The 25,766-nt window shown below is 32.0% G+C and overlaps 1 protein-coding gene across 11 annotated transcripts; it reads right to left on the bottom strand.

The window, feature by feature from the left end:
- Window positions 1-147: 147 nt before the first annotated feature.
- Window positions 148-13,870, bottom strand: LOC129954208 (CCR4-NOT transcription complex subunit 3). 11 transcript variants are annotated; one of them, XM_056067955.1, is made up of 11 exons: window positions 12,834-13,870; window positions 10,551-10,648; window positions 10,339-10,473; window positions 9,900-10,253; window positions 7,067-7,190; window positions 6,554-6,885; window positions 6,065-6,500; window positions 5,839-5,979; window positions 4,965-5,770; window positions 4,663-4,875; window positions 148-2,097 (listed from the first exon to the last, which is right to left on the bottom strand). In XM_056067955.1, exons 1-11 carry the CDS (start codon window positions 12,856-12,858, stop codon window positions 1,999-2,001), a joined length of 2,763 nt encoding a protein of 920 aa, XP_055923930.1. In that variant the 5' UTR covers window positions 12,859-13,870; the 3' UTR covers window positions 148-1,998. The 11 variants fall into 11 exon arrangements, with proteins under 11 accessions (XP_055923930.1, XP_055923928.1, XP_055923932.1 ...); XM_056067953.1 differs by having other exon boundaries at window positions 10,339-10,477; window positions 10,552-10,648; XM_056067957.1 differs by having other exon boundaries at window positions 9,918-10,253; window positions 12,834-13,869.
- Between the last annotated feature and the right edge of the window lie 11,896 nt (window positions 13,871-25,766).

Raw genomic sequence — 25,766 nt, 5'->3', positions numbered from 1 at the left:
TAATAATTTTTTCATTTTATATGAGTTTTTTTTTAAATAATTTACATTGATTTTTATGTAACTTTTTTTTTGTTTAAATATAATTCTCCTTGTTATTATTATTTTTTTAAAAGGGAAATTTCATTCTTTTTTATTAATATTTGGATGTGTTTTTGTTTTTGTGTCTGCCTTGTTGTTTTTTATACGGTATATTATGCATGTATGTTTTCACTACTTTTTTTGTTGTTGTTTTTACTACAAATACATGTTTTATATATATTTTTTGTTTGTCAATTAAATTTATTATATTTTGCATATATTGTTAATATATTTTATAATTAGTAAACGATTTTCATTTTATGCGCAAAAAATGCAAAAACTACTCTCTGGCAAAATGTATTTTTTTGTTATTATTTTGTATTTTATTTATTTAAATTAGTTGACTTGTTTGCAGCTGCGTATTCTTTTTTTTGTTTTTACTTAAGAAATATTATGTAAATAAAATATTAAATATATTATTATAAATATATTTAAAATTTATTTAATAAAAAGTGCAAATAATTTTAATTGTGAATTTGTCACGCAAGTCAAGGGTTTCATTTTCTATTTTATTTTATTTTTTTACAATACGAGCAGAGAACAGAATATTGAAACTTATCGTAAAAATAAAGGAAACAAAACGATAATAGCCTTACCTAGCTGTGATGTTTTAATTCATCGTCTATCAAGCAGTATTGCAGATTGAAACCAAAAGTTCTTCATTATTTGGATCAGAAACAATTAGAAGCTCGGTTTCAGGCACAAATACTAAAGACTAAAAGATATTTTGCACTGTACTTTGGAAAATGTTATGGATTACTTCGTCTTTTCAAAATTATTTATTTAAAGAAAGTATCATTCATTTGGAATATATGCGAAGAACATTTCAAGTCGTCAGTTCATAACAATATTTCAAGCTCCTTTGGCAACAAAATTAAGTGGACTCATTCAATTCATAACTACGGGTTTTGAATGTTTTTTATTGTGAAGGGACCCAGTACGGTTAGGTTTGTAAAAAATGATAAACAATACCTGACGAGCTGATCCCCAGCCAAAGGAAGCGTTAATTCACATGAACTGTGCTTCTATATTCACAAGCAACATTTCTGCTTTGTTTTGTTTTCTTTTTCTCTAAAACAAAAGGAAATTGCTTCGAAAGATCATTTTATGATCGCCAATATTTCTGACATCTTAATTATGTTAACAGAATATTATTGTTTAGCATTATTTTTCCAGACAGACAGCTTTTTAAAAAGATTTCATATTTATAGCATGACTTCAGGTCTGAAGAGTGAAACAATAGGTATTTTAAGAAATGGGAATTGACAACCTGCTGCTTACAACACACAAGGAATCTATAACAGATTCAACTAAAATTTGAACCCCAGTAAAACAAAAAAAAACAACAAATACAAAAATTCTCACACAAGGCTCTCAGCTCTCTGGTAGATATTCTCCTCCCAATCCAGTGTTTTTTTTTATTATGGGCTTGTTGGTTTTGAATTATTAAAAAAGGAAATGAAAACATATATCAAGCGCATATATAATGTAATATTTTTGTTTTGTTTTTTATTAATTCTAAATCTTGTTTTTTTTTTTTAATTATCTTTTAAATGTTGTTTTCAATGTGAGTGTCTTCTGGTTCACTTCCCATTTTATATTCATGTTTTCTTTTTATCTTTTCTATACACAATGCACGCACTTCTTCATCTTCTCTACATTTTTTTCTTTTTAGTTTTGTAAATGATTAACATATTAATGATCGCGAATGCAAGAGAAATTAAATGTATAACAAAGTAATAAAAAAAACTAAAGTTATGAGTAAAAACTAAAACATAAGTGTGTTTTTTTTTCAAATATTTCATCTTTTTTTTAATAGAATAGGTTTTTTTTGTTTTTGTATTTCTTTTTTTTTTGTATTTTCTTTTTCTTGTTTTCATTTTTTTAAAATTTGTTTATTTTAATTTTTACATGAATCCATCAATTCAACTCCTTGTCTTCTAAGTACTTGTATTCAAATGTGAATCCTTCCTTTTTGCGTTGACTCCATTTTTCATAGTCGAAGTAGATGTACGTACCCTGGAAAAAGAAGAATAGAATAACTTAAGATTTTTTCGAAATTCTGTATTAAATAAGAATGTTTATACCAAACACTGGATTCGTAATGATTTTTTCTAAAACTATTTCTGTACACATTTCACTGATTTCTTTTTTTCTTTTTTCAAATCATGAAACAACTTACTTGTGAGGAACTGTTTTATTATGTGATTAACGTGGGTTTTAAGCGTTAAATATTGGAACTAAATCCTTCTTTTCTCCTTGTGCCTTTTCAAAATGACAGTCAAGGGCAAGTGTTGGAAATATTTGTTCGTTATATACTTATCAAACATCCCAACACTTCGCTCATTGAAATAAAAAACATCATAACTCAAAAATTATAATTTAGAAATAAATTCGATTAAAGAATCTGTATTTGCTAAAACCACTTGGAAAAAAGATCTAAAGTGCAATGGAGAAAATGTGCTACATGCACATGTTATCGATATCTATGTAAATTTTTCAAAAATTTAATTTCTTATCGAATTTTATTCTTCGTTATTCTGTAATCTTTTGATTGAGAGAATAAAATGAAATTAAAAGAGCAACATACAAAGCTGCAAAAAGTGGCAACGTAGCAAGTTTGAAGTGCACTTCGACTTGTAAGAAACTTATGGCTGAAACACAAAAGCGCAGACTGAGAGACGTTGGTTTGAACTAGAGCTTTCGTTTGGAGTTCTTTACGTTCTTTTCCTTACGATTATTAAACAAAACGTGAGGTCAAAGTGTCATTGTGATTGTATATTAAATTTCTATGGCTGAACTCGTAAACGTCAGGCTAAGCCGAAGCAGAAGCGTGTTTGTGGTTCAGCCATTAAGTTCTTCAGAAGGATAGATGATTTTCTTCACCTTAGTAATATCCCTGCTTTAATGCATCACATTTCTAAATGCATTACATTACATTACATACTACATAGCACATAAATGTACAGAGTAAAGAACACACCACCTTGAGCGACTAGACTACTATGTAAGGTGATAATAACACAAGATAGAAGGACAGAAGAGAAAGAACAACATATAGAAAGAACACAAGATAACAGCACGCGGTAGGTTTCGAGACGCGCCCCCATCTGCCTACTAACCATGCTTACTGATGCTTCATTTCGGTGATAGATGGGAACCGATGCTTTATCAGTGACTAGGCCGTAACTGGTACAAGGACATAGGATGTTTAGATGCTTTGCCTTTTCAGCTTACAGTGGTAGGCGAATAAGCTTGTTATTATTGTTTATTTTAAGTTACGTAGTCTTTCAACTTTTTTGGTTGCATTTTCAATTATTTTTTTTAGTTTTTTCCAAATCTGTATCTTTTTGATTTTAGTTTTTTTTCTACACTACAGTAGGGTTCGACTTGTGTCTGAAAAGTTGTAGCACTTATTTTTGCACACGTCTTCATTCTCTTTAGCACCAATTTGACAATGTTTTTCTTCTCAAGCTCGTTCAGATATTACATTCCCATATTATTTTTGATCAAATAGAGTGGAAAGTAAATAAACAGTCACCAAAACAAATTCAAGAAATCTACTTTCACATTCGAACAAAAATTATCAAAACAAAATAATAAATAGATATCAAAGAAACAAATGTTATTATTAAACAACAACTCTTATTTTTAACAATTTTGAAGAAAATTATTAGAGGCTTCAAAAACACAAGTCCAGCATTACAATAACTTTCAAACTGTTTTATTTTTGGCTTATATTGTATAACTGGGTGGTGTCACAAGCCACACAGTACACCTTACAATTGATTGATCGATGAGCGCGTTGTCTCAATAAATGACCCAGTCGATTGCGCTTTAACGTATCTAGACTATTTTTTTTTGTGGCTAAGTTAAGTTATTAGTTTATGGCAACCACTTACGTTAGAGCCCACATCCACCCACGGTTTGACCCAACATTTTTGTTTATTCTTTTTTTAAAAACAGTGCCGATCATTAAAGCAGCTGCAACCCTTCGCTTGTAAGAATACATGGCCAACTGATAATATGCAAGCAGAAGAGATCTATCAAGTGGACACGATTATGGAATCAGCAAGAAAAATATCAATATTCTAGCAGAGAGCTCGCGATAGCGAAATTTCTAAAATTTGGCTCTGAAATGGACAGTCTCCCGAGAGTTGCTCTCGAGAGTTAACTACCACAAGTAATCTTAAATTGACACGCATCTTTAAGTCGATTATAAAGTTTTTGAAATACTTCAAGTGGTGTGCATTTTATTAAAAAAAATTGTTAAGACCTTTTTGGAAATCCCTTATGAGCTCTGAAATTACCGAATAAAACTTAAAACTTATAATATGGCGTTGATGTCTTAATTCTTATCCTATCGAATTCTGTTGTTTGAATGGGTTTTATTTAATTTGAACGGCTAAAGATTTAAGTTACTGTTTTTTATACACTTCAGATTTGTTATTATACCATCTGATTTATAATTCTGGTAGTACTAGATCGTAATCATTAAAAGTGCTCGTGACAGTTGATTTTTTGTTTGTGTTGGTATTGTTTTACTGAAGATTTTTAGATATATTATTAAATTCAATTTCTTACCTGTTCGTAATCATCATTAATAATTTTTGGTTCCTCATGTCGTTGGAACCACATCATGTATTTCGTATGAAAACGCCAACTTTGCTTTTTCAAAGCTTTAGCGGCTAGATACTGTGCCTTGGATCCTTCCATATAATAGAATACAAAGAATAGTGTTTCAGTTGATAAGCGTTGGAAAAATTCCACTGTATCATAATGGGGTAGCTGAGACTGCTCCAAGGATTGCAATTAAAATGAAAAAAAAAACAAGATAATAAAACAAATTACCATTTTAGCGAATGGGATGATTTTTATCAATTTACCTGCGGGTAATGGGGCGGCGTTTGCACTGGATTCCGATGAATATAAGTTGTCAGTTTCTCTGAATCACTTGGCATTGGCAGATGATAGTATGCTGCTTCCATCATTTGGAATTGCAATTGATGATCCTTATGTAATGGTGAAGGACCAAGTGGTGCCACACCCAACAGCGGTGGTATGTGGGCTTCATTTGTCGGTTTGCTACTTATAACGCTGCCAGTGTTATTTTGTCCAACAATACCGGTTGTCAAACTAACAGTACCCTGGCCAGATGTTGGACCATTTGTGGTGCTGTTATTGGCAGTTGTGTCTGTTACGGCTGGTGAGAAATGCTGAGACTGTTGTTGTTGCTGCTGCTGTTGTTGTTGTTGCTGTTGCAGTAATCCTTGTTGTTGCTGTTGCCTTGTATCGACATTTGGAACTTGCGTCAGCATATTCGTTTCCGACCCAGAACGATTGATTGCGTCTTGGGCCATTGTTTTCAATGTGGACATGGTGTCGGTGCTGTTTTGCGTCCCGGACACGGATACATTTAATCCCTTACTATTGTTGTTGTGATTCAACGGACCATTCATATGTTTCGGTGACAGCAAACCGGGTGATCCTCGGCTGGTGTTGTTTGTCAGAACATTTGTTACATTCGCAATGCCATTGGGAGAAATGCGATTTGCGAGGCTGTTGCTGTTACTCGGGGCATTTATTACTAGAGGCGCTCCTGAATCCACCGAAACTCCTGATGTTACCGCATTGCTACCTGTATTTCCTATGCTGGTGTTATTGGAAGTGTTGTTATGCGTTGTTGAGGAATCTAAAAAAAAAACAATATTAGGTGTAAAAGTTTCAAAAGTGCTATTGGCAAAATAAAATAATGCTTACCACTTGTTTGATGTGAGGAATTCGTTTGAAGATTTGTATGTTGCGGCTGCTGTTGTGCATTAGATCCAACAATCGAAGCGACCGTTGGCGCTGCCATTGTGTACGATGTTGCAGGATGCACTGGGCCGTTTTCCAGGTGTGCTATTGAATAAAAACAAAATATAATCAATCAGAAAATTTAAAAAAAAAAATAAACAAACACCGCCGAAGAAATTTAAACTCTTACATGTATTGTTCTTAGCTACAGCTGCAAATGCAATTGGTGGTGTGGCTTGAATCACAGATTGGGCCTGAATTATCGATGAAGAATTCAAACTAGGTGCATTAGAATGTTGTTGTTGCTGTTGTTGTTGTTGAAGCGTCGCAGATGTTGGATGCTGTTGTTGCGCCGAACTGACCACTGAAGTCGTCACGTTTGTTTGCAAACTATTCGCCAAACCGGACGCATGGCTCGTCTGTTGTTGATTTTTGCTAGGCGTTGAACTTATTAGGCTTTTATTTGGCTGCTGCTGTTGTTGCGATAATTGCGCCGCCGTTGAGTTATTTAGGTTGTTCGATGTTGCACTGTTGTTAAGATTCGAATCTCCTCCCGCCCCAGCAGCCGCTTTACCGCTGGTATTGTTGTTATTATTAGCTCGTACCGCTGTAGGTTTAACAGGTTGCTACAAAAAAATTAAATTAGTTTTGTTTTCGTAGACATCGGAAAAGGACTTACTTTTGCTTTGTTACTGGCATTGGTGTCGTTCTTATTGCGCTTATCGGCTGACGCTACGCCCGCTGCCACCGCCGCTACTGCTGCTGCTGTTATATCAACAGACGTCGAATCACTGCTATAGTTCAGATTATTCGCATTGTTTGTAGTGCTACTGCTGCTGGTTGTTGTATTGCCCGTACTGCCACTGCAGTTGTTTAGCTGTTGCGATGAAGGTGGAGGCGATTGCACAGGACTGCCACCAGACGCTATACTACTTGGCGAACCGCCAGTTTCATTACTGTTGTTACTGTCTGTTGTTGCTAATGATGATGGAATACCAAGGGAAACACCTTCTGTTACCATTTTGTATTTTGATTTTTCATTTTTGATTTTGATTTTTGATATTGGGAGTGGATTTTGGTATGTAGTTGAGAAAATGCATGATAATTAGTAAATGCACAGATATGAGGTAGTAAAAATGTGTTTTTGTAAATTTTTATTTACAAACAAATGATTTTAGAAAATCTATCTTACCGGTGCCTGATAATTCAACTTCATCCAAGCCAATAATGTCATCGTAGATAAACTCGTTCTCTTCGAAATCGGGTTCTTGCGAGGATTCAATGTAATATTCAACATCATCCTTGATTTTATTTACCTGAAAAGACATGAAACACTTCATCAGAGACAAATAGAAGAAGAATTTTGATTTCTTTTGATTTTCGTTTAAGACATGTTTAACGAACAATTCAATAATTGGGTTTTTGTTTGTTTTAGTCATTTAATTTGACTATTTCAACATGAAACACTTGGAATGACAAAGGTATTAAACATGAGGATAGAAGATGATGAGATGAAGAAGCGAGCTTTGGGTTACTGTATAGTTGTTGATGAGCATGACAAAAGCGTGTCGTCAATCAGTAATAGGTGTGTTGTAGCCTTATAGCAGGTATTTAATACGTGAATAATAATACGAGAAGTTAATAGAACAGTCGATTTTTTAAGAAATCATAATCTTTTGAATTGTGCAATTCTATCGAAATTGCATTTAGGACAATCATGTGAAAATATGCGAGCAATTAGAGGCATTCGCCATGCTTCCAATAAGGTTTGTTTTGACGCTTGTCAAATGGCAGTGGAAACAAAGAAGTTCACTTTAATCAATTCTTTCAAAAAATTAGTTGACTATATATAATATTCATAAGGATTACAATGAAGTATTTGTTCCCTTGCATTTTTCCCAGCAAGTTCTGCGTTAAATTCCAAACAAATTAACTAGACTAATTTTTGTTCGAAAACATTAACCTTGTAATATTTTATTACGTTACATACAAATGTCCCATGTGAACATATTACGAATTAGGTGGAACCAAACTAAAAAAAATGCAACTTATTTGAATACAAATTGAAAAAAAAAAAAAACTTTCATAAGTTGCATGTTACACGCCGTGTCTCAAATAAGATGCGAAAAACAGCCTTTAATTGTAAATAATTAGATTAAAGTCAGATGTGCCATGTCACTTATGTTATGACAAAGTTCGCTAAAACTTGATTTGAATAAGGTGCGCTTTATCAAAATTTCGTTTAAAGTAAATAAGAAGAAAACTATTAAAAAGAACTAATAGTTAAGCTTTAGCCGCTGTACAGACTTATGGGGCCGGTTATTGCTGTCAGTAAGGTTCATCAGTAAATATTGAAGCAGGAGAATTTTAAAGTCTTTTACTGATGACCCTTTATAGAAATCAGTAAATAAATAAGAGATATTAAACAACCACGAACTTCGCGTCATAAATACAAATATTTTTTGGTTTCCCTTTATAGGCAATTGTTTGTAATGATGACATCGGAACATTATGAAATGGAATTTTTGTTGGCCTTTAGCAACCAGCTAATCAGTGAAATTTATCTTAAAATGTAATGTTCCTTTTTAAAGAAAAATTTCTGAAAATCAGAATTCATTTTATTTCATTAATCGATTTTACTGAAAGCTGTAACTGGCAAATTTTTGAAAGCAACGATAAAGTATATTTTTTACTTTTAACTCTATGCATGTGATCAACTTGTTTTTTTACTTGAAAACCAAAATATAATATTGGAAATGATAGGTATTTGCATTTTATCTCTATTTCATTTTATTGTAGTTACTTAACGCCATTTAATAACTGTTGCCACATGCCTTATAAAAAGTGTTTTTTTTTTTAAGTTGTTTTAGTGTTCGAAGTTTTTGTGCTTTTGGTACAGCCGACACACTGATTCATAAAAAATGTATACAATAAGATTTCTGAGTGCTTTAGATCACCTTAGACAATCTTGAAGGTGGAGGAGTAGATAAATTGAACAACAACTGAAGTTCTCGATGAGCTTCTGGGAATTTTTAAAGTTGCAAATTCATTTAATCAGAATGCATGCGGAAATCCAGACAAGGGAAATACACCAATACATATCCAGAAACTTTGGATTCCTTCAGTTTTTTAGCTTTAAACATAAACAAATAAAGTTAACGTCTTTTTATAATGTGGCGATTAATATTCCGAAAAGCTTAACTTTTTATTGTTACTTAACAGTTTTTGGTTAAACATCAAGCCTTTTGTGCCCTTTTCTGAGCCCCTCGGGAATCTTCCGGGGAATTTTATTTCCCATGCAAAGTTTAATTCCGAAGAAATTTCTGGTTATCGTAAACACCTCAGGGAAAAAATTACAAACATTGAAATTACTTTCAGAGATCAATTTTAAATTTTGTGCAGTGTTATCAAAGGATCATAATTTAAAAAATAAAGTTTTAGTTTAAATTCCCTTTGAAATAAAACAACATATCCCAAATAAATTCCACATCAATGTGAAAGAAGAAATATTGGGAAGGAAATACAAAAAAAAGGAAATCAAGTCAATAAGACGTCAATTAAAGGATAATTTCAACCTATTTGAGTTACCACAAGAATTGAGAATCCTTGAGAATTACACAATTTCTAGGGAAATTGCTTCTATTTTTAAATTATATCTTTTTACATATATCTCAAGCCGAGATTGATTTTTTTTATAAGCATGTAGAATCCCTCTGATATAAAAAAATTTAAATTAGTTTCTCGCCTCCGCATTAGAAACAGTAGTACGATGTACTACCTTGCTTTTGTCCTTGACGTTTTTGGATACAATAAATAAAAGAAATAAAGAATTGATAAATTTCGTTCGTTAATTAACAAAAAAAAATTAAAATAAAAGTAACTCTTCTAAAAAATTTTCTTCTCTCGTTTCTTCTAATTTTTTTTTTGATTTTAGGGATTTTTTTGTTTGTTTGTTCACGCACAGTATGCACACTACAACACACATACAGAGAGAGAGAAGAAAAAAATTGGACTTGCCTACTTACAATGTTGTTTATATTTACCTGCTCTGCCTCAACACCATCGTTATCAAGCAATCGCAGTAGGGTCTCCAATTTTGTAACATGGAATTTATGTCGATCTAATTTTGATCGCAATTCGTCCATACGATCTTGTTTATCTCGATCTAATCGTTTCTTTTTGCCTGCTAATAACGATTCGATTTCACTTTCGTATTGATCGATTTGTATTTGCAGTGAACTAATTGAACTGGTTAGCCAATTGCGTGCTTCATCTTTGATACGCTGAGCTGGATCCATTTTTTGTGCCGCCCCCAGGCCTTCTTTCGAATAGGCTTTGGTTTTTGTCTCTCGTTCAACGATTTTAAATCTTTCCATTTGCTAAGGATAATTATTTAAAAAAAAACACACATAAATTAGAAAATAAAAATCTGAATTTAGGAAAAAAATATAAAACTTGTCATACTGTTTCGATGAGACGCCTATTCTCTAAGAGGGCGCTTTTATCCTTAATTTCAGCGGAGGCAATCCATGATTTAATCTGATCGCGAAGCCGCTGCAGCTTTTTGATCTCCTTTTTAAGATCCGCTTCATATTTCTCCTGCAAATGATAGAAATAAAATTATGCAATCAAATTTGCTAAGTAACATAATGAAGTTTTAATGCTTGATGTTTTACCTTCTGATTACTGTTTGTTGCATTGTGAACTTTTTTCCAAATATCTTCGAATGTTTCGACTCCTTCAGCGACCTTTTTCAGACACCTATCTATCTCTCCTGCATTGACAAAAAAAATTTATTAATTATGTTACTTAATGATACTACATTATTAAAGAAGTGTCATTATTTTAATATTTCAAATTCAAAAGGGAACATGTTTATAAAACTATTATTGTCTCTGTCCAAAAAAAGCATCGAGAACGACGGTTATGGCCAACATTTCAAGGAAGAATATGAATAGAGATGTTTAAAAACCAATCCTAACCCAGTGCTAAGAAAAAACATTTTCTTTAGTTTAAAGAAGACAAAGCATAAGTAACTCATTAATCCTAATGTTAATGCATCAGTCTTATTGTCTTTACCAAGGCGCATACCTATCTTCTTCAAATTACCAAACAAAGTTATAGATAATCTTTTAAATTTAACTCTTTACGGCACCTGACACACTTAAGACATTTTCAACAAAATAAATAAATAACGTGGCGCAACAGTCCGTTGAGAACTTACGACTAGTGACTTACAACTCTCAACCATTCCTGTGAGCGAGTACCTTTGTCGGGAATGGAGGGAACCTACAGTTTTAAGTCGAATTTAAAAAGGCTAATTTGAGAAACCACTTTTCATAACAAGAATTGCTCTGGGAGGAATTGTCTATTCCTCGTAAAAGGCAGTAACCGTGAACAAAAATTAAGATGGTACAAGCAGGGACTAAACCCAAGACCTCTGGCATCAGTTCAAAGCACCATCATGCCGGAGGTGCTACATTTTCAATTTGTTTCCGTTATTTCAATTCAAAGTTCATTTAGTTATTTACTTCTCGAAGTTGTGCTTTCTTAATTTGATTTTTTTGAGTTCTTATTTATCACCTCTAGTCTAGGGATTTCGGAAGATCTAAAAAAAACCGACCGATCAAAGAGTTCAGATGATTTTTTTGTATGTTTCTTAGATTTAATTGTTCTTGTATTACATACCGCATCCAGTAGCCAATTCTAATATGAAATCTTAGTTAACTTCTAGTTAATTTTTTTTAATTTGATTAAAAAAACAAAAACTTTTTCACCTACCAATTTATTTTCCCCGGAAAGAATTCAGTCATACCATAGCCACCAAACTTAATTCAACTTCACTTAACCTTGCACCTGCTGCTATGCTGCTGATGATTAAAAAGAACACAAAACAACGATAAAAGAAATCATAAACTACCTAAACAAAGAGACCTTTGTATTTGTAGATCGACAGATCGTGCTTTCTCCCTTTGAACCTATAGGTAGATACAAATTGGACAAAAGATCGTTCTGTCCCTGCGTCTAAAAGAACTAAAAAATAAAACTAAATCAAAAGTAGAAATTCTGGACAAAAAAAAAATAGCCACAGAGGTCAATTAAATATACATTTTCTAATTAAATAACAACTGTCTATCATAACTACACTTTCTGCAAACACATCAAAAATTAGCATTTTTTGTCTTGTCTGATATCGTACGTTCATTTTAATGAAATATAAACTCTGAACGTGATTCTTCAGAATAAAAACAGCCGGAGAGTAGTGTATCATATCTACAAAGAGATCGTATCAAATCCGATCCAAGAGTGTCTAACCGACTGAACCGATGAGATCGAGATGATTATGATGCACTTCTGCAATGGCGATCCATAGCCGTAAAGAAGCAAGGGAATTCCTTGAATTGTTTCTCTAAATGCCGCTTCCTCTTGTATGATGATGATCATAATAAAACCAACACAGAAATTCTCTACCCACCACATCATACCCCATCCCCATGTACATACATGCTTCCCTACACCACCCCAATTCACGCAACCCCATCCACAACATACATCGACATCATAGAACCCAGAGAGGGAGGATGCCACCCTGCCTGCCACCCTCCTACAACAAAAAAGGAGGAAAAAGAATAAAATACAAATACAACAAAAAAAAGAAAAATAATCAAGTGGAGTGCAAGAAGATTGTCCTCTCTACATGCTGTTGGTGTTTCTGCTGTCTTCTCGCTCACTCTCGTCCTCCCTCTGGCTAAAGAATTTCCAATTTTATTTCTATTTTTCTTCCCAGCATAAAAAACATTAAAACCAAATTTCAAATAAATAGAAATCCCGTATAATTTGGAAGACCATCAATCTGTAGGGCAGATTAGTGTCCCTTTTTGGATGTTTCTGATTCGCATGATATTTCTATGGCTATGTGCATATTAGGATTATTTTTTAAACTTATTTTTCGTTCTTACCTTGCAACTTTCTCGTCGCAGCCATGGCGCTATGTAAATTGATTGTACAAGTATTCAGACATAGTCTAGAAAAACTGACAGAAATTTAATTGCGATAGCAGCAACTCAGACTCGACTCAACTGGGAACTCGATGATTGGATCGTGGACGAGTAAGACGTCGTGTCGTGGTTATCGTGGTTGTTCCTGAGACGACAACGACGACGACTTGCTGATACTTCGTTGTGCTGCTTCTTCCTTGCGAATAATATTAATTTTGTTGCAATTGTTTTGCTTTGCCTTGGCTTGATCCACGGTTCTGGCTGGTTGGATTAAAATTGAAGTTGAAGGGGAGAAGGAGAACACGATCCTTTATTTTTTTATTCAAATTATTCTTATTCTGATTTTGCACCGACTACTTCGATAGCGACAGCGACAGAAACGGCAACGGCGGCGATGGGAACACCAAATCAAATTGATACTCTTCTTGGGGTTATCGAAGATTTCTCTATTTTACACGAATCGAGATGAGCTATCGGTTTTTTTTCCTTTATTTTATTCAATAATTCACACGATAAAATAAATGAGCGATTCGGTAAACTTCAATTCAATTCCCGTACAAGAAGGATTTCGGTTTTTCAAATTCGAGGAATTCTCGAGCATAAAGAAAAAAAATTATAAAAAATTCAATATAATTCGCACACACACCGAAAAGAAAACGACGAAACGAACAAAATTTTTGTTTGTTTGATGAGGTTTTCTTCTTTTTTAAATCTTTTTTACACTTCGGATTCAATTCGATTCGAACTAGAATTAGTTGTTTTTCTATTCAGGGATTAAACGTTATAATGGTTATTTAGAGGTTTTTGCAAATGGTTATTTTCATTTTATTTCAATATATTTATAAATTATCGGAGAGATGAGAACAAAAAAAATAATTTATAAATTTCGGATTCGCTTTTTCTTTTTGACGCGATTTTTTCTTTTTTTCCTGTCAATGTTTCGATTTTTCTCCTTTTCTTGCTCGTTTTTTGCTTCTTGTTCATACAATTCCAAGATGGCTGTCCGACCAATTCATTACCAATTGGCCACACACACAAGATAGACGATGTGAATTTTTGTATATGGATAGAGAAAGTTGCGTTGGAATTGAGAGTGTGTGCATGTGTGTAATGTCAAAATGATTATAGTGTGCGAAAGTTTCTTTTTATGTTGTTCCAATTTGAGGAATAAGATGGGAATATCATTCCTATCAAATTGGGCGCGAAATATTGGGCTAATTGCAAAGTGATGCCAGTAAGCAAATTGTATATTTTGCATCTATACTTAGTCGGAATCTACACGAATAAACTCATTGTAAGTTTATATCAACTTGAGTTTTTAATGAAGCAAGTTGCAGGTCAATTACCATTTTACTAGCGAAGGCGTGTAATTTTTATTATTTTATTTGTCTTTTGATGTACTACTGTTTACTTGCTATACGAACTTACTTCAATTTTTTTTTATTTTATAAAATCTCATGAAAATAGAGAGTTGGTCCCAGTTACCTCTTGCCTAGAACAAGGGTCAAAAAGATGAAAAATGTTGTGATATTTTTTGCTATCTTTCTCATTTAAACTCTGTGTATAAAATCAATAGGACTATTACTGTGAGACTCTATGAGGCTGCGTTTAGTGCCTAAGACATTAGCGATGCATTGCTAATTTAATACAAATTGACGATGTGCACTTTCATCACGATTCTATTTAGATTTGATGAACAAAACTCGGCCTAATTAAAAGTCCCGCCGAAGAAGAAAATCAGTCGTATCTAAAATATTGACTTCAAATTTGAGATGAATGATTCCACTTTTTACCAACTTAAAATTTTGGTAAAAACAAAATGTTTTCCATTTGTTCAGGGCATGTTAAATGCAGTTCATTGTAAGGAGTTATTGAATCTTTACAGTAATGGGAAAATGTACGAATGTCAGAAAAAGCACTACACTTAGGTATGTCTTAAGGAGTAAATGTTTACTAATGCCTTGTAGAATGGTTGAATGGTGAAAAATGTCTAAAACTTGATAATTTTGTTCACAGCTTCAGCGTTTTTTTTTTTTTAAATTTTAAATCACTGAAATGTTAAAAAGAAATCTTAAATATCTTCTTCCTATATAGATAAGAAAATAACACCTGATTTAATTAAGAAATATATAGACATAGTGGAATATATATGTGAGGTATTGAGAGCAGAAGCGGCGTTACTCCAAATTGTAATAATTAAAAAAATCACGGTTAAAGAAATGAAAGAAAAACATTTGTTTATTATTTGTTTCCTATTTAAAATAATGGCTAACAAACTTCAGCTATAACATATCTGGAGGAACATCTCTTATTTTAGATTTTAATCTTCAAGAAGGTAAGTTGGTTGCACCAATAATTAAAAATACAAGTGCTTAAATTTTTTTTGGATTATGACTTTCTAAGTACAAAATAGTAACAAGTTATGAGTTAAGACTGCTATGAAACTATCACTTTTCAATCTCATGTACGTATTCAACTAGGCTAACGTCTCTGTCTGTAGAAACAGTTGTCAAATTCTTATAAAAGTCCTGGTAACTCTGGGGAATAAAATTTAGTAAGTCGAGTTAATATTTCTTTTTCGCTTCACTAACGGAATTTCCTTTTGGAAACAGTAATTCGAGATCTGAAGCCATCCCACTTTCGCTTTATTAGCAATAATCTTTGAATTTGTCATATTTGTTTAAAATTTGTTTGTCGTAAACATTACAATTCCACCCATAACAATAACCTTATACCATTCTATAAGGGCAAACATTTCTTTAAATACTTTTTTTGTTTTTCGATAAGACCAAATTCTTAATTTTAATGGATCTTTCTTTCTTACCGCTGATATAACCTTATACCAGCCCATAGGGCCAAAAATGTTGTTTAAATACTTCTTTTCTTTTTCGATAACACCAAAGTCTTGTAAGTTAGAGTGGCCACTCAATAGAATATTGGAACGAAACGGACATCTTAACATTCCTATTTTGCCCACCACACTGGTCAGTGTACATAATTAAATTTGAGGTACTCACAAAATGTTTAATATAATGCAATAACAAGCTGTTAATTGCTTGTCGACCTCTTGATACAACCGACTAATCCAAAATATAAATATAAGCTTTATTCTTTATCATGTCATTGATACCTAGACAATTTGACCAAAACTACCTCTTATAATAGCACACACCCTTTGAAATGACTGGAGTTGGCAAGGTTTTCATAAGATCAAATGCAATTACAGAAGTGTCATTAGATTCTTTTGCTTTTGAAGCATCATATCTTGGCTAGAAAGCCAACTCCGCTTTCCTAAGACGCAGTTTATGTTTGATTTAACTTACTGTACAATTTTGGTGCAGAAATGGCGTATGTGTTTGGAATTGATTAATTTTAAAAAAATAATGCAGAAGTGGCGTAAGCGGGTTACGCCATTTCTGTCCTAAGAAAAATTCCGTGCAGAAATAATGTTTCAACAATTTTGTGTAGCTAAATAAACAAATATGAGCTTCTCCACTTCTGCATAGAAAGAAAATTTAATGTTTGTCATGTTAATGTAATAAACTCAAAATTGAAAAAAATGAGGGTTACGCCACTACTACTCTCAATGCCTCATATATATATGTCAATGTGACATAAACAAAAACATATACAAATGAATAAAAGTCTACTAAATGGCAATCGCAGTATACTTTATTTGTTATCTTTACTTGGTCTACAATAAACTTCTTGGTAAAAACCGGTCTGTTGATATATTGTGTGCTTGAATTGTGCATTTACAACAATTTTAATAAATGTTTTTTACAAGGTGAATCTAGAAGCCAACTTCACGTTGATGCTATCTATTCCTTAACGCTGAAGTGGAAATTTCAAGAAACTTTTGGAACCTGATTTTTGTATTCTGTTTATTTTGTCAACTTTATAATAATAGATTTCAACTACAAAATGGGAAGAATAGACAAAGACATGAAATCACTTTTAAAGGGAATTTTCTTTATCCTGAATCCACTAGCAGTCGATATCTAGAATGTCATTATATATATATATATATATATATATATATATATAATACTTTTACGAAAAGCTAAATCTAAGCAAGGTCTTAAGTAATATTCACATGAGCGCGACCAACGAACGAAGAATAAATTACAAAATGTGAGTTTATATACGTTTGAAGACATATTTCCACACAAATTCTCAACAAAACGATAGTAATATAGTTTCTATTTGATTTATGATACATACTTTTGCTTTTCAATATCATATATCAATAAATTTAAGAAAACAAATTTATTCGTCGAAAAAAAATTGTAGTTGATACAAACGGTCAAATTTTATTCGCGTTCCACATTATCCACACTCGCAACGATTAAAATAATCGCGCGTACTTAACCTAAAAAAATCATTCTTGTTTTGGTTGGGGTGATGAATGGCGTTTGGTTGTGGCTACTTGTCAAACTTCATTCGCGACGAATTAAAAACTCTCATGTAAAAGAAATGTCAAAATCGACGAATTGTTCATTCGTTGGCCGTTGGTCGTGCTCATGTGAATAGTGCTTTATGCTTTATGAATAAGTTCTTGAGCCATAAAAATGATGCCATGAAAATTGATTCAAACAAAATACGTCAAAATTGAAAAACTTGTGGGATGAAACATTTTATCATGGACATCAACCCAACTGTAGCCCATTTATTTTGCTTTTAAATAGGGTAAATAAATAGTGTTTCTCAAATTTGTGGGAGAAGAAGTAAATAAAAATAAAACAATTATGAATAAAATCACCATCATTAGTTTTTGCCTACAATTTAAATTAAAAACAAAATTTTCTTTCATAAATACTGAAAAAACATTCACAAAATTAAACGTTATATACTGTACATACATTTTTTCATAATGTCTGTGACCTTTATATAAAATTATAATAATTTTACTAAACAATAATATGTTATATATGGTAGAGATGGAAAAAAATACATTTTTTAATTTAATGTTGAAAGTTATTTAATTTCGTTAACTAAAGTTTTCACGTCCTGACTTGTTGAGAGATAGAATTAGAATCGAACTGCACCCATCCAGAGAGGCTCTGTTCACAAAGTTCGATTTTTCACAAGATAGAAATGACTGCATTCATTTTGTTACAAGAATTAATGTGTTCAGGTATATACAGATAATAAACTGTAATAAACACCGTATTATAACAAGATTTATAGTGTTTCACAACAAAAAAAGTTTAAAATAAGATTCTATTTGTAAGGGTACATATATGTATGTAGAATGAGTTCTAAGAAGAGCTCCAGATGTCTGTAACTCAGTTTCTAAAAACATATATTTTCAAAATATATTCTTTTAATGAAAGAAGTGTTTGTGTAAACCCTTTTAAATGTTTTTTTTTTTGTAAGTTTTAATGAAAAATACAAGGGCCCTACTCTGTAATGCGTTTCGAAAGCCAATCGGATTCGAATCTGACATTCGATTTGTTTATGAATTCGTACTCTGTAAAATTTTCGAATCGAACGATACAATTATCTAGTGTTTTTTCTATTTATATAACAGATATGCCGAATGTCGAAGTAGTTCTCATGCGATGCGATAGTCTTTCCCACAAATTGTTTAAAGTGTTTCTGGCATCCGAGGCGTTCAAACGTCGCTTGGCTAAATCATGATGAATACACATGAATTCCACCATCATTTTGAATTGCTTTAGTGTTGTATGCACATTTTTCACTGATGATTCCTTGAAAAAAATTTACTTGCTTCAATAAAATTATAATTGCCTTACTTACATTTTATCTCTTTCACACAGCTTAACACAATTTTCCTTTTGTGTACTTTAAAAACGGCCTATGAATTGCAATCCGTTACCTCTCTTGGTGTAAAAACATAATATCCGTTTTCAAACACTAATGACATTCGGAAACGCATTGCCAGGTAAGAAAAATCCGAACGCGGATTTGTCATTCCGTAAGTACTAGATTTCTTATCCGCATTAAAAATAGAATATGCATTATATAAAAACCAAATACTAGGTGAATTGGAGTAAAAATAAAAACATATAACACATGTCTTATAGTCTTATTTTCTAAAAAAGTTTGATTTTATAGCTGGGAGGGACTTTTTAAACCCAAATTGTAAAAAAAATTAGAGGTATTCAGACGAGAATTTATTTTAACATAATAAAATGGCCAACTTTAAAGAGGACGAATTAAGAAAATATCAGAAATAATTTATAAAATTGTTTTGCATTTTCCAAATTGGGGCTGAATGATAAATTAACTGAAGGAACGTTTTGTAGACTACGGTCTAACTGTGTGTCATCGCGAGCAACAGATGCCAAATATTATGTTAGGGTTGAGTTCAAATTGAGAACTGTAAAACTTCCGCAGTACTGCCAAAATAAACAAAATCTATGATCTTTGCGTGAGCATGGAGCTGTGTTCATCAAAGCAAAACGGTCAAATTAGTATTTTTTGTATTAAGTTGTTGAATTTAAGGGAAATGAGAGGCAGGTAAGAAATTTTTTTAAAATTAAATTGGCTTATAATAGTAATACAATTTTGCTTTCATAGCTTTATTTATGAAATTAAATATTTTTTGTTTCACAGGACTGACTTTTATGAATGATATTTAAAACTTTTTTCCTATAATGAAACAACTTAGTAGAGTCAGCTTACAAAAACAAAACTATATTTTTATTTAGTTTAACAATTTATAAAAACTCACAACGAAGCGCAGAGAATTTTCTTATCTTATTTTTTTTTTGAAGCCCTGCCAAGATACTTTTTCTAAAAGTAGTCGAACTACTGCTATACGATTAAACAGGTAAGATACCTAATGTTGGTGCTTCAAAAATGCGTTGGCTTAGCAGATTATACATTTTTCTATGACACCAACAAGATACAAAAAGCTGTCGACAACGTTTTTAATTCCGTCGCTTTAGGTTGAAGATTAAGCAGTGAATCCCGAAAAGTTCAGCGATCAGTAAAAGGCGTTAGCTCTCACTGAGAAATGCTAACCAACAAACTACTTATACTCTACCAACGTGCCTTCGAGATACATAAGAAATATCAATTGTACCAACATTTATATTCGAGGTTCTATCAAACGTTACAATTCTATCCGCAGTTGAATCCAACTTCATCTTTTATCTGCAGTAAAAGGTTTATTTTGTATTTGTAATACGTGTAAAATCATATTTCACTACGGATATTTTTGCCAAAAAAACCTACCTAATGTTATTACCCGAGAGGGGAAAACCCCCGGGCCCAGGATTTTCTAGGGTCCCGTAAAATTGAAAGCAATGAGGAGAGTGTTTTTTCAATAAACTCTATATTCATCATCAACATACCTATTCCCATTTATTTATAGGGGCCCGAAAATTTTAAATCATTCATGCTTTCGCAATAGGGCCCCAGTTTGCATGTTATCTACGAATCTATCAGTCACAATCTTGATGATCTGGGCCCCTGATTATTATTGCCGTACATTTTTGTTAATATTGAATGAAAAAGTGGATAAATCTGAACTATTGAAAGAAAGTTGTAATAAATTTGTTCGTTTTTCTTATTTAATTTAACGTAAATTTCAAATTTATTTTGAAAAATAAGGTGCCCTACGATTTAAAACAAAACACAAACATTTATTTCGGTTTCTGTTTTTATAAAGTTGCTTTTCTTCTATTTTTGTCTCTGAGATTTTTCTGTCCCCAGGCCCGGAATTCCTTTCGAAGGCCCTGAATGTTGTTACTTACAAAAATTCTATGATTGAACTGAAATTAACTAAAATTTTATTTTTGAAATTTACATAAATGAAAGGATTAAATTCAAAATATCTTCTTAAAAAAAGTTTAAAAACCACTTGATTAAAATGTTGAAAAATTTAAAACTTTAGTTGTTAAAAAATAATGTATTATTTTATCAGTATTTGTACTCACTGAAAGCTTTGTTTATGTGATATTTTCAAACTGTTCATACATTCGGCATGAACCTTACAATCATATTAAATTTCGATATTATTTTTAATTCATATAACAATGCAATAAAATAAGCTTCCCCGGTGCGAAGCCCTTGCACCTTGCTTTCGTTAAGGTGAACTTTTGTGGTCAATCCTTCACTTGTGTTCTGATTAAAGAGAACTGACGAATTTTATTTTAAATAATTAATTAAACGTGATGGTGGTGTGGCGTTTTGGGTGTACTTAATGTGTAGAGCCACATGTACCTAGGCAGTCTTTCCTCATAAATGCAGGACACGTTTACACGCAGGTAATATACATGTGTGTCGATATTATAGGCTATTGGCCTTTTGTTGCTGTTTCCATTATGTATTGAATTATTGTCACAAAGAAGGTTTAAATTAAATTAAATGACTCGAAATTCGTATCTCGAATTACATAACCATCCAGACCTTTAGTCCAGCATCAGTCCAAATAGTTCAGCACGCCACGGTCGCTCACACCGTCGCGTAGCGCCTCGTCGTCGCCGCTGCGCTCCCCGGGTCGCCTGAGGAATCAATATTATTCTGCACCGCGATATTACGATAGAACCAACGATCAATCGATTATTTTAATTAGCAATTATTATTATCTCTTTGGAAAAAGACTAAAGGGACAAAAGTTATATATGATGACAATGATGTTATCTGTTTTCTGCATAAAGGTCTTTCAATCAGCTTGGTATGCCGTATGCTTACATTATTATTATTGCGTTGTATGTATATCGAATTTAAAAATATATATCTAGCTATAAATGTATGAGAATTGAGCATGATTAATAAATTTACGTACAACAACGTGAGGAGCATAATTAATTTTAATAAATAACTGCAGATATAAAAACAATACACATTCATTTCATCACACGTGTTAAATACAGAACAGCCCGCTGAAAATTCAAGGGTCTAAAGTAGTGAAATAAGAGCAAACATTTAAAATACAAAATAAGGTTAAAACCCAATTTAGCTCAGCCAAAACATTTTTATTATTGAAGCTGTCCAAAGTCCCGAATCAATGGAATGCATAAGGGACTGCAACAAAAATCACCATGATGGGTAAAATCGTTTGATTTGTAGAAAATGACAATCGATCTACTTAAGGTAACTTCAATTGTGATAAGAAAATAGTTGTCCCTAACAAAAAAAATTAAGTTTTTGTACCAATATAAATAAAGTTTCAAAAATGTTACTACATTTTCTCTGTTTTCTCTAATTTCCCTTCAAACAAATACCTATTCTTCTAACCCATAAAAGCTTTCCGTTTTCGAAAGAAAGTACAGATATTGTATACATAAGTGCGATTTTAAAACTCAGCTGTGCAGATTGTCACATTCAATGATTCAATGAACTTCGTAACGTACGAGTATACTTATTATAATTGCAATCATGAATTTGAGGTTAAAGTTGATTTTTGAGAGCAAAACTGACAAGTGGGAAAATATAAAAATTAAGCACTTCAGTGGAACGGTTATGTTGGGAAATGTGAAATAATCACGCTGTTTATTGAAAATACTTTCATCATTGAAAAATTAAAAACTAACTAAAAGTTAAGTCATGGGTTAAATGGGTTAGCAGTAATCTACAACTGGTAACTTGTATTTTAACACAAACACTACTTATTTGTGATTTTCGATACGTAAGATTTTAAATTTAAAAATATGATCTTATATGATCTCTGCAGACATGGCTACAACCTCTAGTAGTGCAGTTCAAAATGTAATGTTCACAATATTAAAATTCGTTCCATTTTTGTTTTATATTCCCACCTGTCAGTTTTCCTTGCAATAGTCAACTTTAACATCAAATGCTTGATTCTAATCAGAAAATCATTCATTTCAATTAGGAAATTTATTTCCAATTAAAGAAATGTTCAATAAAAGCTGTCCAACAATGTTTAATGATTGGTTTCAATACCCGTGTTTTGTTGGAAAATCTATCAATGGCATAGTAGGATTTTACACGAATAATTGTGCATTTGGAATCATGTGTTTTCCATTGGGGGGAAAAAATCAATCTGTTACTCTTGATACTATTTAGTTTTGTTAATAAAAATAGACTAACTGGGCTTATTTTGCAAGAGAAAATAATAGGAAAGATAATTAACTTTTGCTATGTTTCCACTTAAGGCTTGTCTCAGTTTGGATTAAATAAATATTTTTGGTGGTTTGACAGCACTTTCTAAAATGCAAATGTTGTTTCGATGTTTCTTATGAAGTGCAAGTGAGATAGTTTGATTCGTGTTACACAATGAAGAACTGAATAGCTCAGCACCATATAAGAATATGCTACCTATTGCATGTGCAAATTTTGTTCTATTTGATTAAAACAAATAATAATGACAGACCATAATGCATTATTTGTAAAACTCCTCCTCACAGATTTTTTTTTTACGAATTTTGACTAGATCCGATCCCCGATCGGAATCGAGTCGAGGAACAAACCCACTTCTTGAAGATTTTTTTATGTCAAATTGTTTGGTGAGGTTTTTATATATAATCTTTATTTCCAGATGTTTTCTTTCCATTTTTTCTTGACTATTGTCCATTTTATTAGTTTTAGTTATTTTTTTTTGCTGTAGGTAATTTTAGTTTTTGATTTTCACAAAAATTTCTTCTATTTGTGTTTTTTTTTTAAATTATTATTCTGACAGTTATTAAATACTAAAATCTGGCTATGGTGAATCTTTTACTATACTATTTATAGAATACTAAAAAAAACTGGTAATGAAGAAAATGTATGCTATACGTAATCCCTTACATTATTATGTAGTTCTTTTAAAATAACATGTTTCTAACCTGTACTCCTAAATATTTACTGATAACCAAGATAATTATACACAAATATACATTATACATACATATGTTGGCCTATTGTACTTGAAGGTGTTTTTTTAAGATTACAAATTATCACAACAGATGATTACTATCCGCAAACAAATTTTAGTAGTTAAGTAATTATTATAAATTATGGAGTGATACACAGAGAAAAATGTACCACATGGAAGAATAGTAATAAGATTTCTCTATGGTTTTCATCCAAGAAAAACGTCTTATTATTAGAAACAATAAGAAGACATTATTGATAATTATGAGAAGATCTTTTAGTAACAATAAGAAGAATTGATTGGAAGAAAATGAAAAACGTTTTGAATACATGTGCAGAACTTATTAAAAGCATCTGAAAATATTGTTGAAATAATAAGGTCTTTTTAAAAAAGAGTGGAACTCTCTTAGAAACGACGAGACGAACTTATTAAAAGTTCATTTACATATGGTTAAAAAATATAAAAATAAGTAAAAAAAAATCTGCTAAACTCATTTAAATAAAAGAAGGAATAAATATTTTTTTTTTTCAAACAATTTATTGTTTTCTTTTTTTAATGAAAGGTAACATAATAGGAGTAATGGTTAATGTGGTTTATGAATAAATTCTATATTCCTTAAAAAATAACATGTTTTCTCAAATAGCTAAATAAATAAAAAGTAATACAAAACATAACTATGACAAGAAATAAGCAAATTTCCCATATTTTTTTGGGCGAAATACCTTAAGTCAACTTACCTTCAACTTTTGACAAACTCCTCAATCCAAACGTCCAATACTTGTGCGTGAATTGAAGTTGTTTACGACTCAGTGGAAAAGTCCAATAAAGTTAAGTGTAAAATTCAGTTCTTTTAACTTTTAATTGTTGAATACGTACTTTATTTTCTGTGGGAAAGATTCCTGATATGGCATGAAACCATGATTCATGTCTCTACAAGTCATTTTTGAAGCATGTTCAATGAATCTTTCTACAATACAATTAGTTAAGGCTTTCTGTCTTTTGCTGTCTAAAATGCCAAGAAAAGTTGGCCTCTAACAGATGACTTAAGAAGACCAGTTAGATCTATTTCTGTGAATTGGTTGACGCTCTGGCTGAATTTAAATGGTTGGAAATCGTTTAAAGGCATTCCAGAACCTTTCGGTCGACGTTGGTGATAAAGTAACCTGATCACACCATAAAGGTGTATTCTAAAAATAAAATAAGAACATTTTGTTGCACAAGTAACAAGAATTTTATCAAGTTGTGTTCACATCAAGGTCAACACAGCTGCTATCGGAAATCTACTCAAGGACAGAGTGAAAAATAACAAATAACAATTACTTCATTTGGAATTGTCTTGTGTGAACACAGCTCAATATATGCACAACCTTAACTTATCTTTGACGCTTGTGTAACATGGTTAAACAACTCTGTGGCACAGGTGGTCCGCTTAATAAGATTTTATAGAATAAGGAAACAACTTACCCTCTCCTTTCCTCACTTTCGTAGTCCAGCTTGAAATTTAATTCTATCGCGAAAGTAGCCAAAACTGTCGAAGTTGCTTAAAAATTTGTCGACGTCTTTCTTCTTCATCTTTTGGTCAATGGTGTTTACCTCATACTCTTTAAGCAACGCGGATAGCAAACCAGTAAGGCCCCAGGAGAGAGAAATTTGCTGGGCTTCCTCTATTTAGTCATTATTTCATATTAAACTTGGAATACTGATTGCTTCACTCACAATTTCATCTTTACTTTCACTCGCGATTACATTGTCAATATCTTCATCAATTTTTATCAATTTAATACACTTACTTTACGCAAAGCAAAGTACCGTTTCGTGTATAAAATATGTGAGAACTTATAATTTTAAAAAGGAATTCTTTTTGATTTGGAATGGACAGCCCTTTAAATAAGTTTAACTTTTCAGGACACCAAACTAATAAAATTGTTTTATTAGCCTCTTAGGTCTTTTGGATTGAAAAAGATTTTGTTTATTACCGAAAATACAAACATTTAATAAGTTAATATTATTAGAACAGAAAAGGAATAACTTTTTCTTATTGTTTATCACTTTTGCAGACGCACCATGACAAAATATCGGGATGTATGCATTTTTATAGGAAA

This window comes from Eupeodes corollae, chromosome 1, assembly GCF_945859685.1.
Source record: "Eupeodes corollae chromosome 1, idEupCoro1.1, whole genome shotgun sequence".
NCBI classification, from domain to species: domain Eukaryota; kingdom Metazoa; phylum Arthropoda; class Insecta; order Diptera; family Syrphidae; genus Eupeodes; species Eupeodes corollae.
The sequence above is the reverse complement of the archived record's forward strand: the minus strand, read 5'-3'. Positions and strand labels throughout refer to the sequence as shown.